Below are 14,025 nucleotides of genomic sequence, written 5' to 3' on the forward strand. Positions count from 1 at the left end.
ATTTTATCTACTCTTGCTATTATGTTAGCAGGTTCTCTGGGACCCCATTCCCACTACAGGGCTCTAAAAGGTAGTTTTACAGACCCATACAAAATTCCTTGCAGAGCTGCTGTCTAAATTCAGTGTTAATTAGACTAGTGTGCCATTGCTTTTCCTGCCCTTGTGCCCATCCTAATGAAGTCTTGTACCATTAAAGTGACTTTTAAAAGACTAATTGGAATGGACCTGGTGACATCATGAACTAACACACCTCTCTAAACATGGCACTCTGCCTTTCTAATACCGTTCTGTCCCCCATCCTGTCCCATCACAGGGCCTAATAACATCAGCCACACTATCAGAGGCTCGTTCACCTGCACATCCACCAATGTGATATATGCCATCATGTGCCAGCAATGCCCCTCTGCCATGTACATTGGTCAAACTGGACAGTCTCTACGTAAAAGAATAAATGGACACAAATCAGATGTCAAGAATTGTAACATTCATAAACCAGTCGGAGAACACTTCAATCTCTCTGGTCACGCGATCACAGACATGAAGGTCGCTATCTTAAAACAAAAAAACTTCAAATCCAGACTCCAGCGAGAAACTGCTGAATTGGAATTCATTTGCAAATTGGATACTATTAATTTAGGCTTAAATAGAGACTTGGAGTGGCTAAGTCATTATGCAAGGTAGCCTATTTCCTCTTGTTTTTTCCTACCCCCCCCCCCCCAGATGTTCTGGTTTAACTTGGATTTTAACTTGAAGAGTGGTCAGTTTGGATGAGCTATTACCAGCAGGAGAGTGAGTTTGTGTGTGTATGGGGGTGGGGGGATGTGAGAACCTGGATTTATGCAGGAAATAGCCCAGCTTGATTGTCATGCACATTGTGTAAAGAGTTGTCACTTTGGATGGGCTATCACCAGCAGGAGAGTGAATTTGTGTGGGGGGGTGGAGGGTGAGAAAACCTGGATTTGTGCTGGAAATCACTTTAGATAAGCTATTACCAGCAGGACAGTGGGGTGGGAATAGGTATTGTTTCATATTCTCTGTGTATATATAAAGCCTGCTGCAGTTTCCACGATATGCATCTGAGGAAGTGAGCTGTAGCTCACGAAAGCTTATGCTCTAATAAATTGGTTAGTCTCTAAGGTGCCACAAGTCCTCCTTTTCTTTTTGCGAATACAGACTAACACGGCTGCTACTCTGAAACCTATAAAGTGTCAAGCGCCATATGAATTAATGACACTAATATTGCCAGGGGAATAGGCATGCATGGTCTGCAGGATTGAGCACCAGGCGCGGAGTCAGGAGTAGAAACTCCTGAGTTCTAATCTGGCTCTGGTATGGACTTGCTGTGTAGCCTCAGGGAAATCACCTTTTCCCTGGCTGATAAAATAAGTTGTGCTTAAATGGCTGATAAAATAAGTTGTGCTGAATGGAATGTAGATTCCTGTTTTTGTGTCTTTTTGTAACTTAAGGTTTAGCCTAAAGGGATTCTCTATGTTTTCTGATAGTGATTGTCAGCCTACAGAAAAATCCTTAAATAAAACCCTAACACCTTTGTCTCCAGGCAAATAGATAGGTAAAAAAACAAAACAAACTTCTTCAGCTCTTGTGAAGACTTGTGAATTTCCCTGCAGGAGGTTAACTACCCTGCCTTTAAATATAGAAAGCTCCAGCTCACAAAAGACAATTCCCTTTTGTCTCTGCTCTGGCTCCCAAGCAGAGACAAAAAAAACTTTAACTGCTTTCAGCTGAAAACCTGCTTTCCAGCAGCCCAAAAGAAAAAAAAATTCCTTTCTAAAATCTGTGCTTCTTGTTCAAAAAAATCTCAAATTGATCTCAAAATGATTTCAAGTTAATCCCACCACTCTGCCACCATGTCAAGGTTCCTTCCCCACTCTGAACTCTAGGATACAGATGTGGGGACCTGCATGAAACTCCCCTAAGCTTATTTTTAACAGCTTAGGTTAAAACTTCCCCAAGGTACAAACTGTTTTACCTTTTGCCCTTGGACTTTATTGCTGCCAGCACCAAGTGTCCTAACAAATATATAACAAGGAAAGAGCCCGCTTGGAAACGTCTTTCCCCCCAAAATCCTCCCCAAAGCCTACACCCCCTTTCCTGGGGAAAGCTTGATAAAACTCCTCACCAATTTGCATAGGTGAACACAGACCCAAACCCTTGGATCTTAAGAACAAGGAAAAAGAAATCAGGTTCTAAAATAAAGAATTTTAATTGAAGAAAAAGTAAAAGAATCACCTCTGTAAAATCAGGATGGTAAATACCTTACAGGGTAATCAGATTCAAAACATAGAGAATCCCTCTAGGCAAAACCTTAAGTTACAAAAAGACACAAAAACAGGAATCTACATTCCATTCAGCACAGCTTATTTTATCAGCCATTTAAACAAAACCGAATCTAACGCATATCTAGCTAGATTACTTACTAAGTTCTAAGACTCCATTCCTTTTCTGTTCCCAGCAAAAGCATCACACAGACAGAGCGAACCTTTGTTTTGCCCCCGTTCCACCTTTGAAAATATCTTGTCTCCTCATTGGTCATTTTGGTCAGGTGCCAGCAAGGTTATCCTAACTTCTTAACCCTTCACAGGTGAAAGGGTTTTTCCTCTGGCCAGGAGGGATTTTAAAGGTGTTTGCCCTTCCCTTTATATTTATGACAGGTACATTCTGACAATAAGGAACCTAAGAGTGTGGAATCATGTGCGCTTATGTTTGTAGCTCTCAGCCTGTCCCCAAAGCCAGAAATTTACCATAAGAAACTGTGAGGGAGAAAGTATCAGCTTGGTGACGCAGGAGAGGCCATGGAGAAATGACCTCTGAATGGTGGCAGTTAGCCAAACTAAGGCAAGGTCACAGGTTAAAAAAAGGGGCTATTAAAACACACATGCACACCCTGAGGTAGTAATTGGGGTAAGCAGTAAAATGTGACTAAAGATTCACTGACAAAGGCCCTTACGCTGCCCCCTTGGGACTTGGCTATTGACTTAAGCAATAACCAGGCTGCAAATGACTACTAAGTGATTAATGGGACTTGACATCCATAAACTAAACAAAAGAGTTGTGAACCTAACCTTAAATTGCCTTTATTATGGTGCCAGAAGGAAAAATATTTACAGTTCCCATAAAATTGGTACTTGAAATAATTACATTAGAACATTTTACAAGTAATTTGTAGTAATGTTTATTAATTGACAATAATTTATAGCTACTTATAATAAATGAATACTAAGCCAAGGCACAAAACAAGACAGAACAGGGGGACTCAAATCAGTATCTTAGATGTCTGTATACTAATGCAAGAACTATGGGAAATAAGAAGGAAGAACTCGTAATGCTAGTAAATAAACACAACTATGACATAGTTGGCATCACAGAGATTTGGTGAGATAATATGTATGACTGGAATATTGGTGTAGAAGGGTACAGCTTGCTCAGGAAGGACAGGCAGGGGAAAAAGGGAGGAGGTGTTGCCTTATATATTAAAAATGTATACACTTGGACTGAGTTTGAGATGGAAATAGGAGACAGACTAGTTGAAAGTCTCTGGGTAAGGATAAAAGGGGTAAAAAACAAGGGTGATGTTATGGTAGGGGTCTACTACAGACCACCAAACCAGGAAGAAGAGGTGGATAAGGCTTTTTTTAAACAACTAACCAAATCATCCAAAGCACAGGACTTGGTGGTGATGGGGGACTTCAACTACCCAGACATCTCCTGGGAAAATAACATAGCAGGGCACAGATTATCCAACAAGTTCTTGGAATGTATTGGAGACAATTTTTTATTCTAGAATGTGGAGAGAGCTACTAGGGGAGAGGCCGTTCTAGATTTGATTTTGACAAATAGGGAGGAACTGGTTGAGAATTTGAAAGTGGAAGGCAGCTTGGGTGAAAGTGATCAGGATTCTAAGGAATGGTAGGAGGGAGAACAGCAAAATAAAGACAATGGATTTTAAGGTGGCAGACTTTAGCAAACTCAGGTAGTTGGTAGGTAAGATTCCATGGGAAGCAAGTCTAAGAGGAAAAAAAATGGAGACAGTTGGCAGTTTTTCAAAGAGACATTATTAAAGGCACAAGAGCAAACTATCCCACTGCATAGGAAAGATAGGAGGAATGGCAAGAGACTACACTGGCTTAACCAGAAGATCTTGAATGATCTAAAAATCAAGAAAGAGTCCTAGAAAAAGTGGAAACTAGGTCAAATTACAAAGGGTGAATATAAAAAAATAACACAAGTATGTAGGGGCAAAATTAGAAAGGCCAAGGCAAAAATGAGATCAAACTAGCTAGAGACATAAAGTGTAACAAGAAAACATTCTACAGATACATTAGAAGCAAGAGGAAGACCAGGGACAGAGCAGGCCCGTTACTCAATGAAGAGGGAACAACAATAACAGAAAATGTAGAAATGGCAGAGGTGCATAATGACTTCTTTGTGTCGGTTTTCACCAAAAAGGTTGGTGGTGATTGGACACCTAACATAGTGAATGCCAGTGAAAATGGGGTAGGTTCAGAAGTTAAAATAGGGAAAGAACAAGTTAAAAATTACTTAGACAAGTTAAATGTCTTCAAATCACCAGGGCTTGATGAAATGCATCCTAGAATACTCAAGGAGCTGACTGAGGAGATATCTGAGCCATTAGTGATTATCTTTGAAAAGTCATGGAAGATGGGAGAGATTCCAGAAGACTGGAAAAAGGGCAAATATAGTGCCCATCTATAAAAAGGGAAATAAGGACAACCCTGGGAATTACAGACCAGTCAGCTTAACTTCTGTGCCCGGAGAGATAATGGAGCAAATAATTAAGGAATCAAATTGCAAACATCTAGAAGATAATAAGGTGAAAAGTAATAGCATGGATTTGTCAAGAACAAATCATGTCAAACCAACTTGATAGCTTTCTTTGACAGGGTAACAAGCCTTGTGGATAGGAGAGAAGTGGTAGATGTGGTATATCTAGACTTTAGTAAGACTTTTGATACAGTCTTGCATGACCTACTCATTAACTCACATGATCTACTCGAAACTAAGGAACTACAACCTAGATGGAGCTATTATAAGGTGGGTGCATAACTGGTTGGCAAACCATTCCCAGAGAGCAGTCCTTAATGGTTCACAGTCATGCTGGAAGGGCGTAACGAGTGGGGTTCTGTAGGGATCAGTTCTGGATCTGGTTCTTTTCAGTATCTTCATCAATGATTTAGATAATGGCATTCTGAGTACGCTTATAAAGTTTGTGGATGATACCACGCTGGGAGGGGTTGCAAGTGATTTGGAGGATAGGATTAAAATTCAAAATGATCTGGAAGAACTAGATAAATGGTCTGAGGTAAATAGGATGAAATTCAGTTAAGACAAATGCAAAGTACTCCACTTCAGAAGGAACAATCAGTTGCACACATACAAAATCGGAAATGACTGTCTAGGAAGGAGTACTGCGGAAAGGGATCTAGGGGTCATAGTAGATCACAATCTAAATATGAGTCAAACACTGTAACATTTGCAAAAAAAGCAAACATTATTCTGAGATGTATTAGCAGGAGTATTGTAAGCAGACCACAAGAAGTAATTCTTCCACTCTATGCCACGCTGATTAGGCCTCAACTGGAGTATTGTGTCCAGTTCTGGGTGCCACATTTCTGGAAAGATGTGGACAAATTGGAGAAAGTCCAGAAAAGAGCAACAAAAATGATTAAAGGTCTAGAAAACATGACCTGTGAGGGAAGATTGAAATAATTGGATTTGTTTAGTCTGGAAAAGATAAGACTGAGAGGGGACATGATAACAGTTTTCAAGTACCTAAATGGTTGTAACAAGGAGGAGTGAGAAAAATTATTCTTTTTCTTAAAAATTATCCTTAACCTCTGATGATAGAAAAAGAAGCAATGGGCTTAAATTGCAGTAAGGGAAGTTTAGGTTGGACATTAGGAAAATCTTCCTAACTGTCAGGGGGGTTAACCACTGGAATAAATTGCCTAGGAAGGTTGTGGAATCTCCATCGTTGGAGATTTTTAAGAGCAGGTTAGATAAACACTTGTCAGGGATGGTCTAGATGGTGCTTGGTCCTGGCATGAGTGCAGGGGACTGGACTTGATGACCTCTCGAGATCCCTTCCAGTTCTATGATTCTAATGTCCATTATCCATTTCCCAAATTATATATATTCTTTATGATGTTTGGGTGTTCTTTTAGCTTTTAATTACTTTAAATAATTAAAATATGCTAAGTAATTATTACAACTATTTGTTGATTATAAGTAGCTCTTAGAGAACACAAGTAAATAACAAGCAACTGTTTCATTTTGGATCAGCAGGAACTTCACATTCAAGGTACCTTTGAAAATCAAGCCATTTATTTAGGTGCCGAAAAGGTTTTGGTGCAAAACATTAGGCACCCGACTTCAAAAACACTAGCCAATGTCCATTTAACGCAAAGGGATTAACCCATCTAGCTGAGACAAAAAAAGTGGTAACTAAATTTCAGAGATTAGCCATGTAGATTGTTTATACAAAAGAGACTTCTGAGCAGGCCAAGAAAGGGAAATTGCCATAGGGGTATTTTCAATCAGAAATTCTCTATTTGCCAGGACTCAGAAGACAGAGAGTAGTAATCTCAAAGGTACAGTTCCATTCTGAAAAGTGACAACATAAAATTAGCATGTTCTTACCTGATTCTTATTTATATTATAGTAGTGCATAAAGGCCCCAGCTGAAATCTGGGACCCATTGTATTAGGTGCTCTCCCAAAGAGGTTGCAGTTTAAGTAGACAACATCGACAAAGGAAGCCTTATTTTACCTGTAGCTGAGGCAGAGAAAAATTAAGTGAGTTGCTTACAGTCACATAAGAACTGTATGGGAGAGCCAGGAATTGAACCCAGGTGGCTTGGGTTTCAGTTGAGCTCTTTAACCAGAAGACCATCCTTTCTCCATTTCAATGTGTGTATTCAGAGTCATATGTTTACTTTATTGCCTGACATTAGTTTTTAACTACTTGTTCTACCTCTTATCTCTGCAGCGCCAATATAGCTAAGGGCAACCTCTACACTCTGAGCTAGGGGTGTGATTCACCTGCTCGTGTACTCATACTCACACCACCTCTTATCGAGCTAACATGAATATAAATTGCAGTGTGGCCACAGCAGCCCACGTAGTGGCAAGTGGAGACACAGCTGAGTCAGGTTAAGTATTACCCACCAATTTCAGGCAGATTTGTACTTGCCACAGCTCAACCGTGGCTTCGCTGTGCAATCCTTGCTACTGTAGCTAGACTTCTACTCAATGTGAAAGCAGAAATTTGCCTTCAGGACCTTTATTACTGGTCAGGTTTTACTGGTGACAAAGCCAAGGAAGGAAGGAAATAACCCAGTTTAGCTTTCATATCCCAGGTTGAGTTTATATGGCTGGCAGTAAGGAAAAGCTCTTTGTATTTGTAAACTGAGCAATATCACTAGACAATAAAAATGGCCATTTTTACAGTGTACCTTTAAGTCATGAAGGCCACACAGTTTAAATCTGCTGGCATGAAGATAGCTGGGGAGATCTGTTACATTATTTTTAAAAGGAAAGAAATCTCATTGGGCTTAGTACATATTCCCAACAGGGGGACAACAGCCTTTCTTTGAGACCATCTCCCATATAGTGGAAGAATTTACAACTCAGTACATTATAACAGGAGATCTCAATTTTACAATATATCCCAAACTAGACAGGTCAGATTGCAGCTGGAGAGAGGATAAAAACACAGGATAATACCTAATGCAAATAAAAAATGACAAAAAAAAATCAGTAAGATTATTAAAGAGTTGGGTGGAATTAAGAGCAACCATGAACACCTTTTCTCCCTCATTCACATCAGCTATACCACATCTGAGAGTACATAATAGTATGCATTCTTGCTTGCAATGCATTCCGTAGTGTAGGCAGAGATGAACCAGATTGTAGGGCCAGGCGATGCCCAAGTAATAGTAAAGATAAATATTGGTCAGACTTCAGGGGCACAACTCCCAATCAACAACCACTGATTAAGACATGATGTGTTTTTGAACTCAGATAAGTTAGGAAGATATTTTCAAATCATGATGCAAGTGGGCCACAGGCTCTGAAATGATAAACTGTATGTTATAATATCAGGAAGGGTGGAGGAAAAGGCAGAGAAGCTAAAAGAACTAAGGAGAACAAAAGAGAACATTCGAATAAAAATCCTGAGGAAACCTGCAATCCTAAGAGGCCAGCTAGACACGATTCTGTCTGAAAAAAACAGAGACTTTAATAGGCTAGAGCAAAACTGCTGTGGGTAAGGAGACAAAGCAAATGAATGACTCATATCTGAGGGTGGAAAGAGAGCAGAAATCCTTTATATCCGAGATCAGAAGGGGAGTCTACAACACCAAACAAAAGAAATATCTGGAATCTTTGAAGATTTCTGTTTAAAAAAACTTTACCAGAAAAAAAAAAAAGGTAATATGAAGACACTGGCACTAGAAAAAGTAGGATTCTCATGCTCAAGAAAAAAAAAATCCCACCTCCGAAGTCTTTGTTATTTTGTAGTCAACTAAACTTTGTTAGTTTAAAGTAAAAATTGATTTTCAAAAGCCCATGTTAAATACAAACACCACGACAAACAGTAATTGTAAAGATTCAGGGTGACCACAGATGGCACCCAAAAGAAATTGATTACTAAAGACAAAGTTTGAGTGCTCATTTGAGGGAGGAAAACCTGGAGAAAACTGAATTCTGGTTATTTTAAGGATAATTATTATGGGTGATAGGTATCTTATTGTACGCTCAGTTTCAGGAGAATTGTAAGTGATAGTTGGAGTGTCAAGAATAGTTGGTATCAGTGTACTAAAATGGAACTGAAGTCTTCTGATGGAGGTTTGGGAAAGAAACAAGAATTCAAGTAGAAAATATAAGTGCCAATGTTGAATAAATGCTTGTAAATCTTAAAAATGTAGGGCTCAAGAAGTCATGAAGTCCAACCCCCAGCACTGCAGCTGGACCAAGTAAACCTAGACCATCCATGACAGGTGTTTGTCAGGTTTGTTAAAAAACCTCCACGGATGGGGACTCCATGATTTCCCTTGGGAACCTATTCCAGAGCTTAATTACCTTTACAGTTAGAAAGTTTTACCTAATATCTAACCTATATCTCCCTTACTGCACATTAAGCACATTATTTCTTGTCCTGTCTTCAGTGGGCATGGAGAACAATTGATCATTGTCCCCTTTAAAATCGCCCTTAATATATTTGAAAACTGTTATCACATCCCTCCTCAGACTTCTTCTGTTAAGATTAAATATGCCCAGTTTTTTTTAACCTTCCCTCATAGGTCAAGTTTTCCAAGCCTGTTATCATTTTTGTTGCTCTCCTCTGGATTGTTTCCAATTTGTCCACATCTTTCCTGAAGTGTGGTGCCCAGAATTGGATACAATACTCCAGCTGGGGCCTCACCAATTGCCTCCCATGTCTTATATATGACAGTCCTGTTAATACACCCCAGAGCGATATTAGACTTTGTTGCAGTTGCGTCACATTGTTGACTCATATTCAGTTTATGATCCACTATAGCCCCAGGTCCTTTTCAGCAGTACAACTGCCAACCCAGTTATTCCCCATTTTGTAGCTGTACATTTGATTTTTTTTTCCTTTCTAAGTGAAGTACCTTTGTACTTGTCTTTATTGAATTTCATCTTGTTGAATTCAGACAAATTCTCCAATTTGTCAAGGTTGTTTTGAATTCTAATCCCATCCTCCAAAGACCTTGCAACCTCTCCCAGGCTGGTGTTATCTGCAAATTTGATAAGCATATCCTCCACTCCATTATCCAAGTAATCAATGAAAATATTGAACATAATACCGGACCTCAGACTTGACCCCTGTGGGACTAGATACTCCCAGTTTTACACTAAACCATTGATAACTTGTCTTTGAGTACGGGCTTGCATCCACTTTATAGTAATTTCATCTAGACCACATTTCCTTAGTTCGCTTTTGAGATTGTCATGTGGGACTGTGTCAAAAGCCTTACTAAAATCAAGATATATCACATGTACTGCTTCCCCTATCCACTAGGCCAGTAACACTGTCAAAAAATGAAATTAAGTTGGTTTGGCATGATTTGTTCTTCACAGATCCGTGCTAGCTATTCCTGTAAACCTTATTATCCTCCAGGGTACAAATTGATTAATAATTTGTTCCAGTATCTTTCCCAGGATCAAAGTTAATCTGACTAGTCTATAATTCCCTGGGTCCTCTTTGTTCCCCTTTTCAAAGTACCAATGTGTGTGTATATCATGCAGTGGAAGGTCAGACCTGCTAAGATGTGTAAGTTACTTCAGAGGACATAAGACCTAATTCTGTTACAGCTAATGGAGATTCTTCTTTACCTCTGTGGTTTTTAGAGCAGAAGATTCTGATTTTCATCATTGCTTACCCCACTGGAAAGATGCAAATCTAGTTCAGACTAAAGATCCAGGTGTGTACATCTAACAAAGACACAGTACTTTAAGGTACTGCAATTAAAAGTAATTTCCCCTTACTTGGATAATGTTACCACACTCCAACTTGAGCTTTTAGTTCTTTTATTAAATATATTTGCTGTGGTATATAGTTATAAAAGAACAAATATATTCTGCCTTATTTTTATAGAAATATTGAAAACTAATTAACTGAAGCCCAAAAATGAAAATTGTTGAATAGTATGTTATAAGCAAAGTACGTTATATAATGTAAATACAATATATGAATCCATACTGTATTGCAACTCCCTCCCTAACTGCGGATCTATTATAGCACTATATTATCAAAGCAGTTGATTTATTTATCAGTGTTATTAATAAAAATCTTATAGGTAGCACTGTAAGTTTACACAACAATTGAAATATTTTATGTACCTGTCATATATTGTTCAACACTTTAGATGAACCTTCACCATATGTAAGTGAAAATGTTTTCACTTTCAGACTGAGGTGGATTTAATGACACTTTCCAGCTCCACAGGCTGCATTGCCTATATGAGGATGGTTTAAAAGAGAAGATACTTTAAGCTGGGTTTTTCAAAGCAAACAGGCATGCAAATCCTGTTGAATTGTAATGGGATTTGTGTGCCTAACTCCCTTAGACTCTCTTGAAAATCTCACCCCAATGTATAAAATGAAATTGCAAGCTATTAGATTACGGTGTCATGTTCAAGTATCAGAAATGAATTATGAGGCTCTCAGGATAGCCCTCTTTGTAGAATAATAGAGATTGGCCGCAGCAGGGTGATTTCATTTTTTTTTCTTTATTCAGTAATAAGTAAATTATAAAGAGATCTGTTTTTATTTTATTTTCTCCCCATATACCTTAGAATACCTATGTTAGATTCATAAAGATCTTAGCGTGATCATTTGTATTTATTGAAACATCTCTATTCTGCACTCTGTTCTTATCCATTCTAAGGACGTGAAGCTCATGTTGGAGCTGCCTTTCTCTGCTGTTTCTATTTGGATGAATGCTATAGCTTTTGTGGGAAGATTTTATCTGCTTTTATTTCCTGATTTGAATTTGGGGCTGCAGAATCTGACTATGACAGCTTATAGCATTAATGATTTCATTACATTACAGTAGTTGGAAAAGACGGGCATATTTTCACATTTAGTTAACATGATCAACCAGATGGAAAGCTGGTTTCATGGCAGATAAACTCGGCAAGGATGTTTTTCCACAGTGTTTTAAGTTTTGTTTTAAAACACCTTCATCACCCATCCTGTGCTATACAAAAAATAGAATTTTTGAATCTACTGATTTGACTGGTTTGTGCTATTAAACAATACAGCAGAAAACTGCTCCGATTTTACATAGTGTAATTCTTGTTTTAGCCTGATGAGGAAGCACGATAATCTTGTTAAATGGTATGCGTGAGATGCTTGGAAACAAACTTTGGTCAATTAAAACATTCATCATCTAGGCTGTCTGAAAGCTGCAGTGGTACAGTTACTTGAACTAAAAATTCATTAACCTTTTCTTCAGTGAGCTTGACAAACATTTCTGTTTGCAGGAAGTTATATACTCATCCAGCTTTCCTTTTAATATTGTCCAATGGAGTTAACATATCAATAATAGAACTTAGATCACAGAAGAACAGGAACATTGCTTTTCAGTGTTTACATAAATTCTTTTTTATCACCATTTTTAAAAAAGATCTAAAATGCTGATTTTCTTTCTTGTCTTCCAAAGGAAGGTACCAGGTGATTGAAGGTATCATTTCTCCAGTCAGTGATAACTATGGAAAGAGAGGCTTGGTTTCAGCGAGGCACCGGATAGCAATGGCTCAACTTGCACTGGAGACATCGGCCTGGATTAGAGTGGATCCATGGGAGAGTGAACAGGAGAAATGGACTGAGACTGTAAAGGTGCTGAGGTAATTGTGTTTATTTTTATTCATAGAGTTGCCAGAGGCCTCAACAGCTCACAAGGAACAACATTTGTCATGTCTGCATTTTAACAGGGCTACAAGCAATGGAAAGGGCAAAGTATGCTCACTAGGACAAAGTACTAGTTGAGTAGGCCTTTTAGACCATTCACTTAAACAGAAACAAAGGGATGTGATTCATCTTTGCCCAGAGATGAAAAGCCTCTTACGGATTGTTCATGAATCATCTGCTTTGTGATAAGGATGCTAGGTCTGTGGGCTACGAACACTCATGAACTAAACTTTTTTCTCTGAGCAGGATTCTCTCTCTGGAGTCTAGTGTTCCCTAGTGCAAGGTGGGTGGAAGTCCCCAAGCTCTCAGGCTTTTTAGTCTATAAGAGTAGTAGTATTGGGTTGTGGCACAAGTTCCACTACACACACCCTTACGCTAGTGGTCACACACCATCCAGGACATTACCTGCCACCATTCAGTGAGTTCCTTCTTGATTAGAGTCACTGAAGAAGCTCCATGCCAAAGTCCATGTCCCTTCACGTGTTGCTCCAGTTCTTCAATACACTCAGCACTGATCTTGCTTTGGGGTCCTTTTCTGCTGTGTCCCTCCCCTGCCTTCCAGTCAGGTCCAGTTCTTTTTGCTTTTAATGTGTGGCTGGCCTGAACTCAAGAATGATGTCAAGGCTCATTTGATCCAAGGTAGGGTGGTTTCCTCTGTCTGCCTCAGGGCTGTTTCCATCTTACACAAAGCAGTTATGTAGTCCTCACTTCATAAGCTTGCGAAGCACTGTTGCTTGAATTCAGTCTGTGGGGAAGAATCCTACTCTGGTCGTTCAGTACTGCAGGGATGTAGGGGAGCCCAAACTCTCCCACCTGCTAGAGTTCTGTTAGCATGCATCTTGAAAGCTGTCAAAAGGTGACGGGTTTTGGTGTGTATCTTACCTCTCTTTTATATTTTTCTCATTTCTTGGCCTCAGCCTTGTTCTTGCTTCCTGTTGCAGTTATTTATAGTTTCACTTTTGATCTTTCTTCAATCTCTGAGAGGGAGAATTCTTTCCAGGTGCTATAGTAAGAGAAGATTACTGTGTAATTTTGCTTCTCTAAAGATATCTTTTTGGCAGGATTTCTTCAGGGTGGCGGTGGGAGATATCATTTTCTACTTTACCAGGAACTGACTGGACAGTTCCAAGAGAGGCTGGGGGTGGGTGGAGTGTGTGTGGTGTGAGACCACCAGTAGTAATATGACATGTGCCTCAGTGTACTTCTGCTGACATTGGGGATTTAGAATTTGAGATCTTGGGGAGTTTCCCATCTCACATTAGGGAGCACAAGAGCCAGCTGTGAGACTCTGACCAGAATAATGCTTTCAGAGAAGCCAAACTACTAGGTAAGTAATTCTTCCATGTTGGCCTTGATGACAGTTCTAAAGTCTGCCTGGCATGCTGGAAATGCATATCTCTGGATTCTAGTAGGGGGGAGGGAGAGAAACAAGAAAGAAGCCAACAGTTAATCTAGAAATATCTTTTGAGAGGATTTTTATTGGATTTTTAAACAGTTGATTTTGGTGCATACAGCTGATTAAGGAACAAGTTTTCAGCCATGGTCTCTG

General features: G+C 39.2%; 1 protein-coding gene across 1 annotated transcript in view; it reads left to right on the forward strand.

The window, feature by feature from the left end:
- NMNAT3 (nicotinamide nucleotide adenylyltransferase 3) overlaps positions 1-14,025 on the forward strand; it is a 74,285-nt gene that overhangs the window by 42,272 nt on the left and 17,988 nt on the right. The window contains exon 3 of the mRNA XM_084638470.1: positions 12,229-12,412. Within this exon, the coding sequence (XP_084494596.1) occupies positions 12,229-12,412 (184 nt within the window). The remainder of the gene's footprint in view (positions 1-12,228; positions 12,413-14,025) is intronic.

The sequence above is a fragment of the Lepidochelys olivacea genome (genome assembly GCF_965140295.1).
Source record: "Lepidochelys olivacea isolate rLepOli2 genome assembly, chromosome: 9".
Classification (NCBI taxonomy): Eukaryota; Metazoa; Chordata; order Testudines; family Cheloniidae; genus Lepidochelys; species Lepidochelys olivacea.